The 23,145-nt window shown below is 37.1% G+C and overlaps 1 protein-coding gene across 1 annotated transcript; it reads right to left on the bottom strand.

Moving 5' to 3' along the window:
• Positions 1–22,549, bottom strand: ZGRF1 (zinc finger GRF-type containing 1; the record flags this gene model as incomplete). The annotated part of the gene is made up of 27 exons (XM_084285854.1): positions 1–116; positions 1,517–1,778; positions 2,356–2,490; positions 2,612–2,788; positions 3,187–3,310; positions 3,631–3,758; positions 4,807–4,954; positions 5,500–5,577; positions 6,270–6,429; positions 7,169–7,428; positions 8,217–8,331; positions 9,656–9,802; positions 10,749–10,888; positions 11,510–11,697; positions 12,180–12,364; positions 12,925–13,063; positions 14,111–14,778; positions 15,779–15,911; positions 16,139–16,245; positions 16,332–16,437; positions 17,723–17,821; positions 18,522–18,598; positions 18,907–21,073; positions 21,444–21,629; positions 22,129–22,185; positions 22,326–22,406; positions 22,529–22,549. The coding sequence occupies 27 exons, from the start codon at positions 22,547–22,549 to the stop codon at positions 1–3; spliced, it is 6,204 nt and encodes a 2,067-aa protein (XP_084141980.1).
• Between the last annotated feature and the right edge of the window lie 596 nt (positions 22,550–23,145).

Raw genomic sequence — 23,145 nt, 5'->3', positions numbered from 1 at the left:
TTATTTTTCCTTTTTCTTACTCTTTTCTTCCTTCTCCTTTTCTTCCAAATAACACTTAAGAATGTTGTTCATCTGCTGCTCACACTGGCTTACATGTTGCAATCCATTTTCCCATTCTGAAAGTAACAATAAACAGGGTAATTAGATCTCACTTCGCAGCACCCATCACGTAATCAGTCTGTGGTGATGATAATATCTATTTCCAAAACCCTATCAAACAGCTATAATATTTCTACTTGGAAAATTGTTGTTCTTCAGAGTTCAGCCATTAGTGAGATGCCTCCTCTGATGCCAAGTAGGTAAAAGAAAATAATTACTATTTTGGGACCTGTTCTTGCAGTGACTCATTACCAGTCGTTTTAGGGATTGAGCACTCCTTTTGCAGTCTCCACTAAGGTCCTGTCTCTCCAAAGGGCAGGGCCTTGCCCAGCGGTAAGGAAGTGTGTGGGTTCCGGGGAGCTGGATTCAGCCAGAGCTTATTGAATGTACTTTAGACATTTGGACCTATTCTCTCAATTTTCTAGTTTAAAAAAAATTGCCAAGGCAAAAATTATGATTAAATGTACTCATGCTTTGAGATATGAAGTGTCCCACTTCAAACAAAGGGGAAAATTATCATCTGTTTTGTTTTGTGTTTTGTTTTTTTTTTCCAAGGTATGCATACCCTGGGAGTGAGAGAGACACAGAACTAAGGGGCTGTTCAGGCATTTAAAACACCTAGCAAAGGTGCAAGTAGGTGAGAGGCATCACTAGTTTTTTTGTTTGTTTTAGCTGTTTTTTGGTGTTGCTCACGTGTGTAAATAAGCAGTAAGCTTCTGCAAATATGCAGAAACAAGGTAAGAAACTGATCTTCAAAACCTGTTTCTTTTTGTGGCCCAGTAAAACACATGTGTTCACAAGACAGTGGCCTGTAAACAAAGCAATCAGAAATTACTCAGTAAGAGGTAACTGATCTCCAGTTGCATTGTTATTTTTGTGTTTTTTTTTGTTTTTTTTTTTCCTAGTAACTCAGATGTTTATCATCCAAAAACAAATAAGCCCCCTCAGTTGCAGAAAGACACTGCACATTTGTCTTTCATTTATTAATTCTGCCTACCCAGAAATACTGCTCTGTGGATGAATTTGTTCGTAATCTATTCCTGCCTGGGTCTACTATGCAAAAACAGATTGGGAAAGGACTGGAAATGCAGAAACGGGGTTCAGGTCTCCTTACCAGAGAGTGCTCTTTGTCCATCTGATGCCATCCAAAGATGAAAATTAAAGTCCCTTTACTGGATGACAAATACACTAAGTATAAAAGCAGCTTGCAATAAAACTGCAAAGGTACAACTTTCATACTTGAGATCTACTTGCAATATACAATATATGTAGTAAATGTACAGTATTTTACATAGTATGTATACTCTACATTTTGTAGTATGTCTATTGTGTTGTATATATACTGCTGGACACAGCATATTCTACCATTTAAAAAGATGAGCTACATATTTTTGAAAATAAAGGAAAAACGTAATACCTTTGCAGTGATGAATTACTCTTCCCCAGAGTCTGTTCTTACTTAGGCAGGCCAGATTCCCAACAATCAACAAATGCCTCTTTGCTCTTGTTAGCGCCACATTCATTCTCTTTTCTGAGTCTATGAATCCCATTTGTCTTGTTCGTACACAGGACAGAACAATGATCTCCTTCTCAGCTCCTTGGAATGCATCTACTGTGGACACCTGCACAGCTTTGATTTCAAAGGCCTCAGAGTGTACGCTGTTAAGCAAATTCTGAATCTGTAGACAAAGGAATATGGATGTTCATGAGTTCTGCTGTTCAGCAAATTGCTTGTCCTGAGCAAAAAATCGCAGCAGGTCTGAGTCTACACAAGATGCAAACTAAGAAACAAACTCCAAAGGATGATGACAGTGGAACCTCAGCTAGCTACAATACGCAGTGAGCCCGTGTTTGATAAAACGCTGGTCCACTCAGTGGGGCAACCATACTTTCACTTCATCATCACAGTAGCCCATGTCATGCCTTGGATGACTGAGTGAGACACAACTCCAGCCTTGCTACATACATGTCTCCACTCTCTGTCCTTGTCACATGTGCCAACTCATAACAGCTCTCAGATCATATATGAAATTAAGTACTATTTAATTTGCCAGTTTTCTGGGTGTACATATGCAAACAAAAAAGGGAAAGCATTTTTTTTAAATAAAAAATTTTGAATTAAAAAGATTTCGACTAAGGAAGAAAAGATTGTGACCAGAGGAATGAAATAGTATTGTGTTGTTTGTTTTTTCTTTAAAAACAAGAATGATAGAATGAACAGATTTAAGAAAACTGTTTTACTGATGATATACAAACCTTACACATTTGTGATTTATAAAGAGTAATCACACCAATTACAGATCCTTCTATTCCACTTGCGATCAGAGACTGGATAAGCTTGACTGTAAAATGAGCTTCTGCCATGTTGTAAAAGCTGTTGTCTCTTTCAGTCTGGAAATAGGCAAGATTTCTAATTTAGCTCTCGTTAACAGCAGTTAAAATGTATTTCACTGCCTAGTGACAATGGAAACAGAACAGAGGAAAACCTACAATGAAATGTTTAAAAACTTACTTGCTCCGTTCCATTAGCACTATAAAAACATAGTGTTGGAAGCCAATCCAATAAAGGACTTCTTTCTTTCTCAGAAACGCCATCTATCAGGTTTCCTTCATAGAAGAGCTCGTTGGCTATGGCACTGATAGCAGGGTGGCATCGGTACTGTGTCCGAAGTGGTATTGTTTTATGTCCCTAAAGGATGAGCATGTAGAAAGTGGGAATAGCAAAAACTAAAAATAATTTTAAAAAATCACTAAATGTTTTGGAATGCCAACATTCACTTTAACAAAGTTAGAACAAATACTGTTGCCTCTGATTCCTCTACCTGGATTGAAAACCTTACATAAAGGTCAGGAGACAGAATCTGTCATTGTTCCTCATTTCTTTCCTCTTTTACATTTTTTTTTTATGTCTCCAAATGCCTGAGCACTGTGCAAACATCATTTACAGAGAAATGTGCCAAAATGGTAACCACTTAATTCAAAAACAGGCTGAAACGCTGACCCTCTGACATCTAAATCAGAACTCTTAGTGACTCCAGCAGACCTAGAACGTAACCTGTTTCTAAGGATGTGGTTAGCAGTACATACCATTAAGCAAAGCCGATCAAAGAGAGTCTGCTCCAATCCTTTTTCGTGAACACTCTCAGACCCTTGAATAGTTGGTGGCAATTGCTTAGGGTCTCCAACAAGGACTAGCTTTTCACACTGAAACCTAAATAAGATAATAAAAATAAAAAAGTTCTAAAAAGGACATTGAAATATTAGTAAGCAAAGCGCACACTGTCTTTTAACATCACAGATTGCTTTCCATCAGGCTCCCTTCTCCATCAACCCTTCTTTCCAAAGTTAAAATAAAATAGTAACTCAGGAAAGGCATCCAAGAGCAGGCCTCAATTTGTAATTACTCGTTCTCTAAGGCAAGATCTTGGAGTTTGTGTCCTAAAAAGACACCCAAGTTTGGAAACTATTTGAGGTTGTGTCACTGCTAACTACAAGTTACATCTCTGCTGAAACACAGAAGGGTGGCCGTACCTTGCGATAGGAAGGAGAGAAGCAGGTTCGGTCATCTGACTGCACTCATCCAGCATCACTACAGGAAACTTGAGATTATTCAAGCAAGGGAACGGGCAGGCAGCACAGGTCGCTCCAACCACTTTCACCTTTGTTATTAGCAAGAGAAAAATGGGGAGAGAAAAAGTTATGATCATTTAATAGTCTAATAATTAATAAAGTAATAGTTTCTTTGCAGCACGTAACTATAACTTTAGCAACAGAATACACCTGCAGTAGTTCTTATCAGTTCTACGGCATGCTGTGTCATCCTCACTCAGTCTCAACAAATTATATTCTAATTTCTGGTAAAAGACACTGTGTATGCACAGGGGAGGATCCAAGGTTAACGTTTCTCGTGCTTGGTGTTTTTCTATGTTCAAACCATTCATCGATTCTTGGCTTTTGAGGCCAGAACTGGTCTGGCACTGAAAGAGTTCAGATTACACAATCCTCCAAAACCTTTTGAGCCCCAGTGGCAAAAATGGCAGCAACAACCATTAAGAGAAGCGCAAGAAAACCCCACGTTGCTCAGATATGTTTTACAGGATTTGTAAAGCAAATTCTGAGCATATTACTCAGAACTGCTCTACAACAACATGGAATTTTTTGAGTCTAAAACTGAGGAGGAAAGGAAAATAACTAGGACCAGAAGGTTAGACTTTTCCAGAGGAAATGGCAATTCTAATCTAAAATCCAATGCTTTGATGCAAAGTTACTCAACAAAATATATTCAAAATGTTTGGTCTTCTTGGCAGCTGACTCTCAGCTCTAGCATAGATATAGTTCAGTCCTTATCTTTTACCTTTATGATTATATAAACTTTAGTTTCAAGGTAACAGTAGCAATGTTCAGTAATTTTTCTCTTCCCTCCTTGTAAACTAGATTGGTAATATTATAACAGACTGCAATAAAGTTCAAGAAGAGTTTCCATCTCACAATTTATCATTATGTGGGACCTTCAAGTACAAGAAGTAAGACACTATGCTATACCCATGGAATCAAAGCTGTACTAGCCTGAACATTCATTTTGATTTTCAAAACGTTAGGAGGTTGGCAGTCTCAGGTGTGAGAGTGGCTTGCCAAGTTTCTGTTTGCTGGGCCTTGTGGATAAAGCATACCGAATGCTCGCTTTCCCGTCCCATCACCATGCTGTACCTGTTGCAATATAGTTTTATTGGTCCCCAGTTTATGTTGCTCAATACTCTTCCTTACGTATATTTTTTCAACGGGAGTTAAATCTTCTTTCAGGAGAGCAAGAAGTTCTTTCAACTGTTCGTTTTCGTTTCCTGAGCCAGCATGTAAACTTCAAAAAGATGTTATAACATGCAATACAATGACCAAAAATAACAGAGCTTTCAGTGTTCAGTAAACACCCAGTATAGAAAAGTAATCATAAGATGTGCTAACCTATCCCCAAACCAGCTGAAATACACATCTGAAATACAAATACAATATAACACCTGTTTCGAAATGGGCCTTTATCCCACCAGCTCAGACCCACCACCCCAAGCAAAGATGTAAGTGTAGTAAATGGCTTCTCCAAGCTATGCAGCTGATTTCAGAGTGGATTCTTTGTGTAAACTGCCAAATCTCTCACTGCCATTATTGGGTTCTTCTCTGCTCATTTCCATTTAAAAGCATTAGCTCCATTCAGCAACAAATCAAATGCCTAAATCAAGGTAAAATTTCTCCACTGTGTTAGGGTGATGATGCGGGGGAACACGTGGAGAATGAGATAGTCATAATGCAATCACATTTTGAACGACTTCAAAATAGTCATTTTACAGCATGCATACTATAATGAACCTTTCAATTGCCCCAGATCCCATAAAGATTAAAGATTTTTACCTATGAGGAAGAATTGCTTTGGTGATCTTCCTAATACTTCCCACTCTGATAAAATCTTCAAATCCAAGATCAAGCAGACTTCAAAGAAAAAGAGATAATACGCCTTAGAAAAACGTAAAAACCTTGAAAAATTTAAAAGTGGTTCAAAAGAGGCTAACAGACGCATCAGAACACCAAAGAACGCAGATGTCTACATTTTACCAGATGAAATAACTTGGACCACAATTCAAGTAAATCAAAGTAAAAAAGAATTACCTCATCATGCTTTGTCTTAAAAATGCTCAATCCTTTTATGATTCTCCTCTCATAAACAATATTCTGTTTGTACTTTCCCTTCCTACTTTTATCCTTCCAAACCATGAGGTTTAAATTCCATATTAACCTCTAACAGTTCCTTTTTCTTCTCTTGGCATTTGATGAAGCTTCCCAAGCCTGATCCTCTCCCTCCCCTCTCTCTGCTACTGCCATTTCCCAGCACTTCCTGAGCATTTCTACTTTCTGACATGGGTGGATTCTAATAGGAAATTTGATGAGAGCATGAGATTAGTCCCATATAAATCAGTCCAGCCAGTCTGACAGTCTTTTAGAATAGGCATGCTGTGCAAAGGGGCAAGGGTAAAATTAAAGCCGCTGGGCAGCAATTTATAGGGGAAGAGTGCAATCTCTCTTAATTGTTGTACTGGGAAGAGCAACACAATTATCATTACCGCTGAAGCACACTTTTGTCTGTTGAACATCAGTCTGTAAAATCCGAGTTCGCTGTAACCTACCCCAGCAGTATCCTGTCAACGGCAACGTTCGTGGAAGAAGCAATGAGAAGTTTCCATGGAACTGCTCTTGGACCCTCCTCAGCTTCACTGCTTTCAAAGAGTTGTACTAGGAACAAGATCACAACAGACAGCAAATAGCTCTTTCCAGCTCCAAAAACACCTGGCATTTTAGAAGAAAAAGCCAAAGTTACAAGAGAAAATTGTCTACAAATTACAGTTCTGATCAATCACTATAACATAACATTATCTTGTGAAATATTGTGCCCTAACTCCTCTAAAAACATTGCACATGCTTGCTTCAGCAGCTGTAAGTATCCAGGGACAGCCATGAGGCTTCCCCTTTGCTGCATGCATTGTTTACAGAAACTACAGAAGAGGGTAAGCTATTTTTCCTAAAATTTCCTGGTTAAATAGATGCAGTACTTGTTAAGAAGTCTCATGCAACCCTCACATTGTTGAAAGAGGTACAGAATAAGGAATTTGAGATGATGATGATTTTTGGAATGACTACTAATTCTCACTAGATTAATATACCTGGCAGCCTAACAAAATCTCACACAATTTAAGTCTAATAGTATCCGTGTGAAGCCTGTCATTATTGTCAATGTATTTACTTTGCCAGGATCTTAAAACTTACATTTATAGTAACTACATCTCAATACTGATTTAGAAATAAAAAGATCTTTGAACTAAGATGTTACTTGTGTTTTTATGCATGTTGAATACAGGTAAAGCCAGGATAGAAAGAAGGATAAAACAAGGAAAAATGCACAATGAAGATTTGGTATGATAATTTAGCAAAGCTGATATATGACAAAGAAAGTATTTTTAATATGAAAATGATAAGCGGAAGATACTAAATAAATCTAAATTTGTAAATAATTTTGTTTGCTATATACCACGTATGATTGTGATAGGGAAGATCGGATGTTCTTCCACTGGTTTGATATTTTCACGTGAGGTCATCATCTGAGCTATCTGAACCAGTGATGCTGCTTGATCTGGATTCAACGAGAAAGTTTCAATCATCTTTTCAGCCAGTCCCATCGCCACTTCAGTGCTGACAGGTCCATGCATCATTGTGCGCTCCAGGCTCATGGCAGGTGGAGTAAATTTTCTTTTGTTGACTCTCTTAGCAGGTTTCTCAGAATCAAGATTCCTACGAGAAATATAACAGTTAAAACAGTACGTATGTATGAATTGCATTGCATGGTTCTGACATTTCCACACACCTGATGTCAAAATGCTGAGACTTTACAGTTAACAGTTGACATAAATAGAATTTGCTGTCCCCTGCACTGTAATACGTGCCTGGGGTGTATATTCCTGCTCCTTTTTACTTCCCTGGTTGAGAACTGGATCATATAAATCAGGCTTTTGGCTTTTATCTTATTTAATATGAGGTTATGCTTTCAATCTCACTCACTCTGAGGCTGTGAGACTCGCAGAAATAAGAGTGGTAGAATCACAGTCAGAGGCAGCAGGGATTCATTTAAATACTTGTTTGATACTGTGAACCATAAGCAGTCCTGGGAATATCCCCACGCTGCTCTGATTCTCCATGATTATTTTTTTTTTAAGGTTTTGAATCAAGTAATTCTAAAAGTCGGGAAGAAAAACCAGTTACAGTGAACCCCAGTGAAGTACCTCCATTATTATAGTACGGTCACTATTGTTTTATCAGTCTAATGGTCATAGTGATGCCCAGTATTGATCTCTAGGTTCTGAAATGTGGGCTGCTGATAAGTTGAAAGAAAATACTTAAAATCCATGAGTTACAGTTAAGCAATGAATATATTTTCTATTCTCGTCCTTTGCATTGTTTTTCTAATTTTAATTTTCCTTGTCTTCTTTTTAAAAGGGCAAACACAATGCTATTCTTGCTGTTTTTTTTCTGTACTTATTTATGCATTGCAAGTTCACATTGTCACTGAAATAGTAACTTACATTTTTAGTAGATATGGTATTAGTGGTAAAGCAGATGGATTGAAGTATTCCTCCAGATTTCTTAAAGATGTAAGCTCACCACTAGCATTACAAACCAGCAACGCATGAACAGATACTGAAAAGGGCACAGAAAAATAAGATTAGGCCAAAATTTCAAATCAGATAGAGAAATTAATTACAAATTGATGAAAGAATAATTAGGCCCCCTCAAACTGAAATCAAGCTAACCCAGTTACAAGTCTGACTGAATATTATAGAGAGACCTATTAGTACTTCTTTTTAAGGCGTGCTAATTTGAAGCATTTGTGATTCCAACATTAGAAACCTTCTGGGATGGAAGTTTAGGTAAATATCTTTACTGTTTCTAAAGACACCTGAAATTTTTCAGAAGGCTTTGAGATTTAGGAGATGAGCTTTGCAAGTAAGCCTTCTGTACCACAATGGTTAAATAGTTCTCTCAGAAAAGACAAGACAGAAACATTCCATCAACAATGGGCTAAAGTTCCATCTAGCCAATTTCCAAAGTGCCCAAAAATGAAAGCCTAGGGAGAGCATAAGAACGGAACAAGTATTTAATGATATTTTTGCTGAGTTCTCTAACAGTATCATGCTGTTCTGGGGCTCAGGGACTGGCTAAGTGAAAAGGGCTTTCTAATACATTTAGTAACACATATACCTCTATTTTATTTTTGTTGATAATTGGTAACAACTATGCATTACTTAAAACATTATTTTCATTGAACTTAGAGTTTTAGTTTTACAATGATTACAGAATTATGAAATAATCTGTAATTATGACCACAAAGAATAAATATGAAACCCTGTGGTTTAATAGAATGAAGACTATATGTTATGTAACTGTATGTTAACTCTTCTAGACCCTCACAGCTTGTGAGATCCAGTCCTACAATTCACACTCAGGGAACAAACAAAACAAACTCCAATCGCATTTCAAGCCTGTGATTTTGATAGCAAGTATGCCCACAAAGAACTCGTATGCCATTGTATTTATTGTTCTGAATGTAATTCAGAACAAGAGTTTAATGTAGGTTCACTGAATTATGCTTTGCAGGAACTCTCCATCTAATGAGTACATCGAAAGAATAAAAAGATTAATCTGTTAACTTAAAGCACTCAATTAACCTGATTAATGTTGCAAGAATAAAGCCTCTTGTGATCAAGCACACAATTTTCACATTGCATGAAAGGAAAGCAAGCAGAGCTAACTTGATCTTTCTCTCCCTTTCCATCAATTTAGTTTGACTCAACAGCAAAAATAAGTAACTTAAAAAATAAGTTACTAAAAATAAAAAAACAATACTGTGAATTAAATCACTTTTTAGATCTGAGAAATTCACATCTCATCCTTCATAGCTGGCTATTTTTCTCACAATAATAGCTGCTTCCCACAACTCTAAATTACTGAGTGTACAACTTACTATTTGATTGCCAGTTTGAGGGGTAGTAGCCTTTCAGTGGTAGTAATTCTACTTCGTTGTTAGAGGATGGTCCAAAGAAGGCGCTACATGCAATGAAGGTATCAAGGGGATCAAAGTTCAGAGTCTTCGAAACAACCCAAATATCATCTGTCAAAAATAATACACAGTTCTCATAAGCTTTTCCTACTGCTGTCTTTTAAAGAAAATGAAGCCAGACAAAATAGCCAAACATTTGCTATGTTGTAAATTAAACTATCGCTAGCGTGATATTAGGAAGTATTAGAAAGTCTTAAATATGTGCTCGTTTGGTTCTAAAAGAATGAAAAAATAATAATTTTTTCTAGTACTTCCTGTCTGAAACTGCTGGTAACAGTATAGAGCTCTCCCAAATGTGCTTTGCATCATTTGACTTCTGATAAATCTTAAGTGTTACCCATGTTGAGAGTGTTTGGAGCAAATCACTTAAGTATGCCACCAGTCTAGTTAACCGTTTTTTTCTCTCCCGATTCAAAACCAACACGTATTGCAACCTACAAATGTTCTGTTTTGTCAGGCACAGCTGCTGGGACTAAAGCTAACTGCACTACTCCTGTACTACATATGTTTGCCTGTAACAAAAATGACCAACAAGTTATTCATACACAGGATAAAGTTTTGCTTATGCACAGCTACAGAATTTAGAGTTACAAAAACCTGATCTGTCACAACATTTCAAGAGTCTATATAAAACATTCTCAAACACGTTTGTTTTTTTCCCTAATTTCCTTTACATAATCTTCTAGAGCAAAATTAACAAACTAGGAAGATAAAAGTATCAATTCAACACACTTCACCTTTTCATGGAATTCAGGCACTCTAAATCTAAGGACATGGAATTTGGTTTGTTTTTTTTTTTTTTTTTTTAATTATTTGAACATTTGCAAAAAAAAGATGAAATAAGATACTTCATTGCCCTTCTAGAATCATAGTTGCATTCTCAGAGTTCTCATGCATTCAGAAAAGGGATTTAGGTTTTAATTATAATTCAGAACTTCAAAAGGCACAACATGAATCTAAACATGGACTATTCTTCCAATGCTTAAGGTTCACTTACCTTTGCTATAGATAGAATAATGCTCCTTTCTGCTTAGTTTGAGGTACAATTTATTTTTAGAATCACCATCAAATTTCGCATGTACATTCATAAATTTCTTAAACTTACTACACCGTTGTGTTTGAATTTCATATGCTTTCCTGTTAAATTGCAATTTTAAGAAAAAGCGTGTCATTAATTTCAGGCTCCCAAACGAAAAAATAAGAAAGCCCCACAGACAGGACCAAATTATACCCCACAGACATTGGCTGTTCATCTTGTTATATTAGCAAGATTTAAATATATGCATCTCAACTGAGAAGTACTTCTCTGATATTCAGCACAGTTAAATTCTTTCCCTGACAGTTAAGCAGCACAGAAGAGCCTTAGAAATAAATTCTAACATTACAATTAGAATATGTATGTTATACATCTATTTTGAAAAGCATCGCTAGGAGAATAAATCAAAGTCTATTGCAAATTCTCTTAAGAAAGATTAAATGAAGGGTAATTCGAACACAACCCGTAAGGGTTTTCATTAAGTAGCTGAAAAAAACGATGGTAAGCAGTTTTGATTCTTGCTGAAAAGAGTACTGACCTGAAATGCCACTACTGCGAGTATTAATCCTTCACTTATTTGGCTTTTACACTTGTACACAGAACTGCAAGCTCTTTAAACACAGTTACTGAATGTACCTGTTAAATGTTCTCGAAATCCAGAGTTACTAGAATTCTTATAAATCCTGCAATTCACGTGAAAGGTTTATATCATTTCAGAATACCTCACCAAAAGCTGGCATCCCTCAAAGACAGAAATCTTTTGACTTCGGAGGTACGTCCCAATACTTTTTATATCATGCAGCACTACACTAGGCCTGGATTTTATCTGTGCAGGATTTACTTCTTCTATCCACTTGAAAAATGAACACCGCTCAGCTCTTGGGGCATCACAGGCATAGAACAAACGACCCTAGGAAGGAGGAAAGAAGAAAAAAAAAAAAAAGCAAAAAAAAGACAATTAGCACTATAAAATGAACAAGCAGAAAGAAAAAGTAAAGCACATGATCAGTACCAGCTGTTATACAAATAAGCAGATAAAAATCTGAGATTTCAGCATATTTAGCTGAAAAAGTAAGGGTGTTCTGTGAAATTCAAAGTTTCCAAAGCCAGCCTGTATAATCATGGGTTACAAAAATCCAACATAACCTAAAAAAACTATAAATTCAAGATTTTCACATATACAAAACTCTTTCTGAGTGGAAAGAGCTATTACATCAGCAGTGCTGGACATGAGCAGATACTGCAACTGGTCTTAAAAGTGATCTCTAACACATCACTTTAAGCTGTAATTGTAAATCATGCAGAATTGCCCTGTAACTGTTCACACCATATGGTCTACATGACAAACAGACAAACACCCGGAACTGTAAACAAACAAGGAATAAAAAGCACCTTGTTTTGACCTTCTTTTTTCACAGTAACAAGCTTCGCAGGACGCATATGACTGCAGAGTAGGACACCGCTTTCTTTGCTCTCACTTTGCCCATCTTTCAGTGAAGTGTAAAATGATACATCCACTTTGGAAAGAGCATTGTGTAATCTTTGTGACAACTCAAAAAGCATTATGTTTAAATGTTCTTGACATAGAAAGGAGAATAAAAGAGCAATTAGTACAGCCCTAAAATGCTTACACAGGTACACAGCATTCAAATACATTTCACTTGAAACTTTCATTTTTAAACAAAAATCAAAATACTTAATCTGAGTTCTAGAAGAACCTATGTGGCCTGCAAACTTCACATTCTGCACATAAAACCAACTTGTTCTAACTGCCTTACTTTCATACAAATCATGTAACTCCAAATGATACAAACACTAAATAAATGTACATAAAAAAAAAAAAAAAAAAAAAAAGAAGAAGTAGCAGCAGCTGAGGTAGGACCATAGACTGGTAAACAGGAGCAAGGTTACATAGTTGAAAAGAAGAGTATTGATCTTTCGTTTTGTCTTTACAATTTCTGGTATAGGCTGAATATATTTGAGTATTTTTTATAGATAGATATGCAAATCCAAATGCTAACAGTCCTTCCAACAGATGATGCTGACGATCTCTCTCCCTCTCACCCTGTTTTGTAAAGCTTCAGAAATACATTGCTTAAAAATGACAGCATTTTATACTGCATGGTGTTAGACATACCTGTCAAAGCAGCTTTAAAAATCTGTTTGTAGTGAACATGAGACTGAAATACAATTGGTATGGCAATCTTTCTTTTAGGAAGATTAGCATATTTTACCTTGTCCACATTAGGAAAAGACAACTCAGAAACTGTTATTTCCTAAAAAAACAACAACAATTAAAAAAGAACTGTTAAAAGTTTTCAAAACCCTGAGTGAGACAAATTTGGATAAATGGCTACTATACAGATGCACCAAAAGTAGTTTTTCTTTTCTTTTTCCTTTTTTTTTTTTTTTTTCCCCCCAAGTGTATATTGGATTCTCAATAATGACTATAACCAACAGAAAAATTTCAGGGCCTCATTCTGCAACCCGAAGTTTCAAAATGAAACCTGCTGAAGAAGAACCAGTTTTCTAAAAGCAAAATATACTCTTCCTTTTCACAAATTTGTGGATTTTGTTAACCGGAAGTACAGAAACTCAGTAAGACTGCCAATAGCAGTAAAATTCAGTACACATGGAGCTGCAGCATGGTGAGCTTGAGCTATCTTTAGGATGTACGCCGAAGTTAAAATTTGGCCCTGAAAAACAAGCCTGCATTTTTAAAAACACTGTTTTTTGATTCTTTGGTTTGTTTTGTTGTTGTTGTTGTTTGTTTTTTTCCCCCCAATTTACTCCTTTTTTTTTTTTTTTTTTTTTTTTAAGATAGTCTACCATTCGCAAACAGGTGCACTAATTGCTGATTTTTAGGCCCTTATTCAAGGCCATAATTTGCTCTTTTGTGATTAAAACTGATGATGTTTAAAATATTTCAAAATTAGAGACCATGCTTTGAAGCAAGATGTGGGCATTCACGAAAATGTTGCTCTTTCGCAATTAAGAAAAACACTTCTTAAAAACATATTCTTGCAAATCAGTCCAATGGATTTTATTTCATCTTCCTGCCATCAACGTTTGGACTAGAAGTCTAAATCTGGTGCCAATGTACACCAAGGAATTACCTTTGCAAAGGATTAGTCACATCACCTAAAAAAAAAAAATCATTAGCAGCTGCTGTTCTGCAGCAGAGACTCTTGAGTTTCTACACATACAGAACCATTTCATCCAATCATACTGATAATATCTTGCAGGAAGTCGGAAAAAGGAATTGCTTTGTCCAGAAAAATGTGTTTCTGTCAGTTAAACTATCTGCTTGAACAGTTACACACCTGGACATCTCCTGTTACAGTGTGGCAGCTCAGGTGACTTAACACCTTTTGTGTAGGTTCACCTAAAGGAGCCTGACTTAAGTGCAGAGAAAGTAACTTCCTCTCTGAAATCAAATCTTGGCTGCTGCTCTTTGCACCACGTTTACCAAGCATGCTCTTTGCTGTCTGCAGAGGCGCTGGGCCGGGAGCGTTTTCATTCACAGCGCTGCTCTGGCTCTCTCCTGTGTCACCCAGCAGCATTCCGAGGATGCTCTCAGGACAGATGCCATCCATCACTTCCACATCATCGCTGTTTTGAGTTATCAAGTCACACTGAGCACTGCTTTGATATTTCAACCACTTGCTTTGTCTACAGTGCGAAGTCACATTAGGGAACACCGGCTGTACAGATTCCCTTTGTCTATCTTCCATATACTCTCCAAACACGGAGGTTTCATAATTCCTGTCCTCAGGGCCAGGAGCACTGATAGGAAACGCTGCTGACTTGCTGCTAAAACTGACGGCTGAAGAACCAGAAGATTGCTGACTCTTCTCACTGTCGGTTAGAAAAAATTCCACGTCGGGAATCTTCTCAGTGGCAGGAACAGTGACAAGTGGAGTTCGTGTTTTAACTGTGGGTTTGAGTCTTGCAGGGCTGCATTCCTCTGGATAGCTGTGTTTCTCCCATGCTGTAGAGCAAATACGTCCCATAAGTAACTCGTAGCACTTCCAGATAGCACATTAACTTCAGATGCACAAAAAACCATGATACAGAAAGAATTCCAAGCTCTTCGTTTTACATCCTGACTTCTAACTGACAAGCTCTTTTTACTGTGCCTGTAGAGTGCCCTACTAAATTTCCATATAAAATGAGTGATTTCAAATGTGATCCTTTAATATTTAAATCCATATATCCCAAACACATTTCTGCAGGCACTCTACTTAATAAAAGTAAATGGTTGGTAGAAATTATTTAAACATTAATTTGCTTTGGAGGTTATTAAACTGATATTGTTGGTAGGTCAGTGACAGCTGCCATCTGGAAAGCAATCAGTTTAACATCTCTTCCTTTTTCCAAAAGAATCACCCACAAAACTGTGCACAATTAATATTAACCGATGGGGATCAATAGATTCCTAGTACCACAAGCATCCTGTTGGCTAAATTCATTATCAATAAGAAGTGACAGTCAATGACAGGTGTCCACGTCATCACTGGAAGTGGGTCAGAGGGCAGCTGAATATGGATTTCAACTAAAGCAGGTAAATGAATGAAAACATTACTACGAATTAGAAGCTTAGCTTACAGCCTTTTTCACCCCTGCACACTGGAAGATTTTTTTTTATTATTTTTTTTTTTTAATAAAATTACATCATTGTACTTAAGTTTCTATCAGGAAAAAATAAGAGGGGATGCAGGGTGGGAAGTATGGAATCCCATGCTAATTCAGCTAATTTGGAAAAGAATAAAAATAAAAATAAAAACAAAAATAAAAACAAAAACAGCTTAAAAACTGAAACACACATATGAAAAAATATGTAACAAAAACAAACTGAACTCTACAGTTACCAGGATGTATCTCACTGTATTTTCAATGCCCAGGTTTTTTATAGTGCAACTCAGTGTGCTTCAAAAATCATCAAACATTTCCTAGTAAAAACAATGTAAACTGCAATTAGAATTTCTTACTGAAAACATTTGCTGAAAGTTCAGAATCACTTGGAAGGTTCCTGTGAATCAGGGGGGTCTGGATGTCCTGAACAGTTTCCTTACTTCCTGAAGCTGGAGAAACTGGGGAAGTCAGTTGTACTGATGAAATCATCTACAGAATGAAGGATTAACACGGCAAGTGAATGACTGGGTAAAAAACAAAACGCAAGAAACAAACACCCCAACAATAGCTCTTTTGTCACTTTTCTCTCTCTAGTCGTTCTAGACAAATAAAACGTCTCTCAGAGTTGAGGTAAAAAAGTAACAAATAAAACATGAAGTTGCTGCTATGACCAGACAGAAACCCCAAAAAATTTCCAATAGACAGTTAGCTCACACCTTGTCAGCTTCCCATGATGACCACTGCATTTGTCCCAGATCAGAACATGAAGGTGAGCCTGACATTATCCACGGTGGAACTTCAGAGTGTGCATTCAGTGCCAGTGCTAGGAAGAATATGCAAAGGACAGAAGTCATGCAGAATAACTGTTCTGAGGCCAATCACTGCCATTCTGCTTTTACTTTCACTTACGGGACAGATCTACTATCGATTCTTTAATAAAGTTAGACTTCTTTTCAAAATTCTCCTCTCCAATAAAGTTGGTATCATCCTCATGAAGCCTTCCTGAACCTGGAGACTGTACCAAGAAAGTATAAGTAAAAACTTGTTAGAAATTAAACTTTTAACCTCTTTATACACAGTATCTTTGTGCTAAGACTCTCTTTCTAATTATAAATTTCAGTATCTCTAACCCATTCTGGAAGTTTAAAAAAAAAAAACAAAAAAAAAACATCTATATATACAGCAATAGAAAAATAATATTTTATTTAATGTTTCATCTTATGTTTCTTTACATCCGTGAGGAATAATAATAATTCTTGTAGTCCAAGAAGAAAAGTTTTAACCCCTGTTTTGGAACCATGTAGATATTAAAGACAAAATTTCCAATCCAATCAATTATACAGCTATCATCTGAAAACAATCATCATAAAAGCTCCTTGCTACTTTTCACTTCGAGGTATCTGTTTTGTTGTTTTTTGTTGTTGGTGGTTTTTTAAGTGAAATTGATCACAGAATCAAAAAACAATTTACATCTGGCAAACACATATTCCTGTGACAAAGACGAGTAAAAATAATCATGTCTAACTGCAAAAGTTTGACCACAAAGTATTACACTTGATTCTTAGTCATTTTGATATGATTGTGTTACTCTAAAAGTGAATTCTCTTTTGTTCTACGTTTTCAGGATATTTTCTTGCAATAAGGTCAATAAGAATAACTTTGAAAAAAATGTTTTACCTGGCTGAAGTCAGAAAGAACATAATTGCTTGAAACTGGAGGTGACAGAAATCTCTCAGCTGCAAACTGCGTATTATCTGGGTACTGCTGCCATCCCAGCTGCGAGCAGGGATTCCTCAACATTATCTCACTAGCTGCTGATCCCTTTATTTGGTGCCCTTGAAACTCAACAGGCTACACAATACATTGGAATTATTAACTGAAAATAAGTACTGTTCAGGAACTACCTACAACCGAAAAAAAGTACTTTTCATAAACATAACAAAAATAATCTCTGAAACTAGGGAAAGAAGAAAAAAATACCCCGTGCTTTTGAAGGTATGTTTCCCTTGCTGACCTACAACTCAGCACCAAGAAAGTTTTTGTGCAAATCTCTGTCAACAGAAAATTGTGATATTCTGACATAATGTGTGAAGCCTTACTTTCATATTGTAAAATTTAAGTTTAAACTACCAATGGAAAACATCTCACAGAAAAATGCACTAAAATGTGATCTGAGAAGCCAGTTATGAAACTGGTTAACTATTTATTAGGACTTATTGTAATGTATTGAAAGTAGTCAGCTACTGGCTTGAATGTTAAGAAATGCTATTAATTGCACTTCAGTTCCACAGAAACTGTACCTTTGGTTGGCAGTCAGATGTCCTAGGGTCTCTTTGGCCCAGTGCTATAGGTGGAATATACAACTCAGTTTGCTGTAATAAACTGTCCACACAGTTGGGCTGCTATAAAAGTATCAAAAGCTAATTAGTCTAACAGCTTAATAACCTCTTAAGGTGAAAAGTTAAGCCAATATATCTCAAGATTTTTCCAAAGACCTGATCTATTTATCCAACAAAAAGTGTTTTAAATTACAGCTTTTCGTTAGAAGCCCAGAACAGTCCACGACATGATAATAAACTGTACTTGCTACTCAAATGGAAAATGAGAAGCAGAATTTAATGTAAAATCTTTCTTTCCCTTTGGAAGTGATTGAAAGAAAAAAAATGTTAATAGAATAGCACACAAATTGGTGTAATGCATCAAGCACAAATGACTGCTGCTGTATATCAAGCCAAATACTAAAAATTCTACATTCAAAACGATGATGAAAGAAAAAAAAAAAGGTAAAAGAAGATGAGGTAGCGAAGTATTAGACTTATTAATGATGTGATACTAAACATAACTAGATATTACAATTTGCATTGTGTTTCTTGTCAGACTTTTAGCCTCCTGAACTAGCAGTAAGGTCTGCAAGGTGACTTTTTTTTTTTTTTTTTTTTTTTTTTATCTTATTTATCAGCTTCTTAGTTGATGCCACTAAGCAATTTCCAGCTCAACCCCTATAGTTTGATAAACCAGGAATTGTATTCAAGAAGCCTCATAGAAAATGAGTTTATTTTGTAGCAACTGATATATATAATTAAAAAAAAAAAAAATTACCAAAACGCCTGAAGAATCAATGCATGAAGATGCCTCTATACTTTCTGAGTAAGGCATTTCTGAAAACTCGTTTATAGCTACGAGAGATAGAAAAGCATAATATGATACAGCCGTCATTTGACACGAAAACTTCTGAATAATTACTGACTTTGCAACCCTTACCCATAAAAATAATTGCAGTTAAGATCAACTGAACTAAAGAAAACAGGGAAGCAGATTTGGAGGGCACGTCGTTGCCTTAAGTGCTAAACATTGCACGATGATGTAACCTTCATAACACATCACTACAAAAGTATGACTTCTGAATATCAACTGCCCAGCAGGAGAGATAAGAGTACAGAAGTCAAACAGGTAGAGTCAGACATAAAACAGAAGCTAACCTAACCTTCATCTGCCACAAGTGGTTCAAACATCTCTTTAGAAGTCTCTGCTTCATATACCATGCTATTATTTTCCTCCATCTTTTGTAAGCTTTCTAATGCTGTGCTATGTTGAGACAAAGCTCTTAGAAGAGCGATATTGTTTACCAAGTCAGGAAGATCTGATGAATTTTCAGCCATTGCTGTGCATTTCAGGCAATCCATTCCTATTCTTTCACCTTTGCAGGCTTCGTGAAGGGCATTTATGCTCTCTACATTTTCAACCTCAGTTTCACCTATTTCTGCTTCCTCTGGAGCCGAACGGCCTTTTCCTAAAGGATAGATAGCACTTCTGGAAACAAGAGTATCTTCCTTGCATGAAATGCCAAATACATTTTGATGATCTTCTGCAATATATTGAAATAGGCCACAGCACGGATCAGATTGTTGTGACAAAGCCAGCAAAGGACTACCTGGTTTAGAATCATCACTTTTAGTACCCCAGAAACGTTCTAGATCGTTATCTGGGGATTTTGTGCGTCCAAGCTGCATAACATCTTCTTTAGTCCTTTTCTCTACTGTAGAAATTATTTTGCTGGTAGTAATACATGGAATGCTTTCAGTGTTCTCAAACATAGCAGATTCAGGCTGACACTCAATAACATTTGTGTCATCAGGCAAAAGATCAGAGTGTTTGTTTTTTATCCCTGGCATGCCATTAGCAGTATTTGCTGTGCAGCCATCAAGATCATCCTTATTGTTCATGGCTTTGACACTTAGCTGGTTTTCATTCATCTCTATTAAGTTGTTTCTCTGATCCAAAAATTCCGCTGTGATTTGGGTTTGGTTTGCAGAGTCCTCCACAATCCTCTCTCTCTCTCTAACATTGTTGTCACAAAGCTGCAATGGTACTCCTGCAGCACAGGCATTTCCATCACTCTCTCTGTCCAGTGTTGAACATCTGATTTCTTCCTTTTCACAGCAAGAATGAAGCCTCAATGCAGTATTTTGTGCTACATCTCTCTCTAAGCTGTCTGGACTTTTTGAAAGCACATCTTCCTCAGGGAGCTCTTTCATATTTCTTTCACACTGGTCTCCATCATCTGTGTCACTAAAATCAAAAGCCTCCAATAGATTAAAGTTCACCTGCATTACCTGCTCATCTTGTCCACAGTCTTTGTCACGTGTACTGAATTCCTCCTTCACAATTCCACTTTCAGTCAATGTTATATCCTCAGAAACCTCCAAGGCCCTACACACTCTTTCTGAGCTTTGCTGTGGCTGAAGGTGACTCTCTGACTTGACAGATGAATTCTCCTGAAGACCAGTAGTCAACAAATGCTCTCTGTGTGTGGAGAGATGCGTTTCAAAGATGGTAGGACTTGTAGAACGAGAAGGGACAAACTGGCTTTCATGTAGTCTATTTATGGTGGATTCAGATAGGAAGGAGCTATTTGTATTGCAGGGATCCCATAAGTCTTGACTTAAATTATTTGCCTTTTCACCATGTCTTTGTCCGGTGACTTCTTTATCACAAGGTTCAGACAAATGTAGAAGCGTTTCAGCATTCCATCCCTTTTTATCATTTACAGTTTCCTTTGTAGAATGCAAGTTCTGAATATTTTGAGCAAGTCTTTTGTCAGAGTTGCCTGAAAAGGCAGGTAGGGTTGTACTCTTTGGGTTACACAAACTATTCGTGTTTTCTGGTGCTTGAAATCTAGACAGAGGTTTGTTGACTTCAGGTGTTGCTTCCTCTCTGCAAGCCTGTGTTGTTTTAGATTTCAGAAGAGCTATTATCTGTGCCGTGCTCCTGATGTTCTGTGACACTGCCCCACGACCAGTTGTCTGATTGTAAGATTTGGTGTGGCCAGTAATTAGAGGAGGTTCTGGCTTCACAATGGACTGATGAGAGCTTCTCTTCTCTATTTCATTACACGTATCAAGAAACTGAGGCGAAACCAGTGAGAAAGACCCATGGTCTCTATTGTTATTTGTAAGTGCATCGTCATGAAAGTCTGTAGATAGCTTTGTTTCTGCATTCTTCTCACCAATAGTAGAAAACAATGGAGAGGTAATACAAAACTTGGATGGAAAAATACCCTGACACTGCTTAGATACAAATGATGTTGCTGGGTTTTCTTCATCTTCCATTGTTGGTGTTTTCTTTTCAACTTGGCGTGGCCCTTGGAAACCCTAATAGAGGAATTTAAAATTAGTTCTACTCAGAAATCAGCTTCACATTTTGTAAGAAAAAAAGTTGAAAATAGAGCACACTCCATAAAACATGTTCTGATCAGATAGCACATGATGATTCCACAGGTGTATACAAGTAATCTCAATCCCTTGCAATTTTCACAGCAGCCTTAGCAGTAGTAATCCTGCTAAGCTAAACAAAGATTTAGTAAACTTGGCAAAAAATAGCTATGACCACTAACACATCCTGACTTACAGTTCCAAAAAAAGCAAGAAAGCATTATTGATATATTTACTATTCAATTAAAAGATGTGATCTTTGTGTTTTAAAATGCACATCAATATCAAACAACTTTTTGAAGAGACATACCGTAAACTTCCTTTTCAAGCCAACAGACAAATGTCTTGAGGGTAGAATACCAGGCTTTACACCATTTCTATTCACTTCTATTATTTCGGCTTTCCTTGGCTGATCTTCACAAGGTTTTTCATTCACTTTTACTGCTTCAACTGTGATCAAATATCGTTCACTTTCTAAATTGTCTCCAGCATTCACCTGGAAAAGAGAGAGAAAGTAGCAGTATGTACATAATAGTGCCATATGAGAAATTACACGTCTTCTAAATACTGTGAACACTGACAGGTAAAAAAGAAATCTGAAGTGTTATATTTTACACTCAGCACATCACAATGTCATATAAATAGTTAAGATTAAATAATACTGGAAGAGACTAGCATCTAGTTTCAAAATATGCTCATTTAATATATTACTGTAAAACACTGCTTCTACCCAAAAGAAATATAATTCTGTAAGTCCCCCGCAGTGGCTCTGGAAGAGCACTGGTAGGGCTTATCAACAACTGGAAGCTGTGTTAGCTTTCCGTTGCTTACATTGTAGCATCCTTTGATGATATTTACAACAGAAAACTGCCATATTGCTAGGGAAAAAGCGCTACCATAATAACCAGACAAAAAGGAGTTTGAAATGCTTCCTGAAATGCAAACCACAATCCTAAGCATAGAAAAGTATAAGAAAAAAATCAGAAAAAATATACCTGGGATTTTATAAACATACTGTCCAAACATTGTCCTTTATCATCAAACAGGGTTGCCTGAAAGAATTAAAAAAAAAATAAAAAAAAAAATAATAATAATTTTAAATAATCAGTTTTACTTCACAGATCAACCAGATCGCCACTGAGCATCCACAGCAGCAGACGCTGTGACAGAGCATTAAGGCTGAGTTCCTCACCTTATTTCCTCCAGGTCTCATCCTCAGAGTTCCATCTTGCCATGTTTTTGACTTTTTCATTTTTTGGTGAGTGTACAATACCTGGTTTAAAAGCGGGAAACGTTGAAACAACGAGAAGTAAGAAAACGTGTAAATAACACAGCAGCCATAACGTCATTTAGTTTATTTTTCCTTAGTTGCATGGGGTTCAAAAAGAGACTTACAGTAAATTCTTGAGAAGACATTGCTTTGGCAGCACCGTCATCCGGCAGCTCCTCGTGCAAACATTCACATCGTTGTACCGTCTGAGCGATGGGGAAATGTGCAGAGCAAACCAGGGAGGTGTGGAAAACGTAATATACAGAAAAACAGATGGCAGATTGTTGGTGTTTTTTTTAAAAGACGCAGATAGGAGGCAATATAAAGGCAGGGGGATGCATATAGCTGATGAGGACGTTTCAAAGACACACCTTAACCATAATGTCATGCAAAGCCTATAGGCAAACACGGTGTTTTTATAGATATTAACGTACTTTCTACATTTTAGGGGAAGTAATTTGCTTAAACGAACAGCTGGCGGCTAGAAAAACCTGCGGCGACCACGCTGCGGCTCAGAGTCCCCCAATTTACCCTACAGATGTTTGCCGGCAGCAAAAATACCATTATTTTTCTGTCAAAAAAAAACAAACTCAGAAGCCGTTGAGCCGTTAACCCCCCCCCGCCGCCGCCACCACCACCTGAGGGGCAGCGGAGCCCAACGGCCCCTCCCCCCCCCGCCCACCTGAGGCGGCCGCTGCCGCCGCCGCGCTCCGAACTTCCCGCCACAGCGCGCGTGACGTCA

This window comes from Netta rufina, assembly GCF_964035555.1.
Source record: "Netta rufina genome assembly, chromosome: 4".
In the NCBI taxonomy this organism is placed as follows: domain Eukaryota; kingdom Metazoa; phylum Chordata; class Aves; order Anseriformes; family Anatidae; genus Netta; species Netta rufina.
This window is presented reverse-complemented; position numbering and strand designations above follow the sequence as displayed.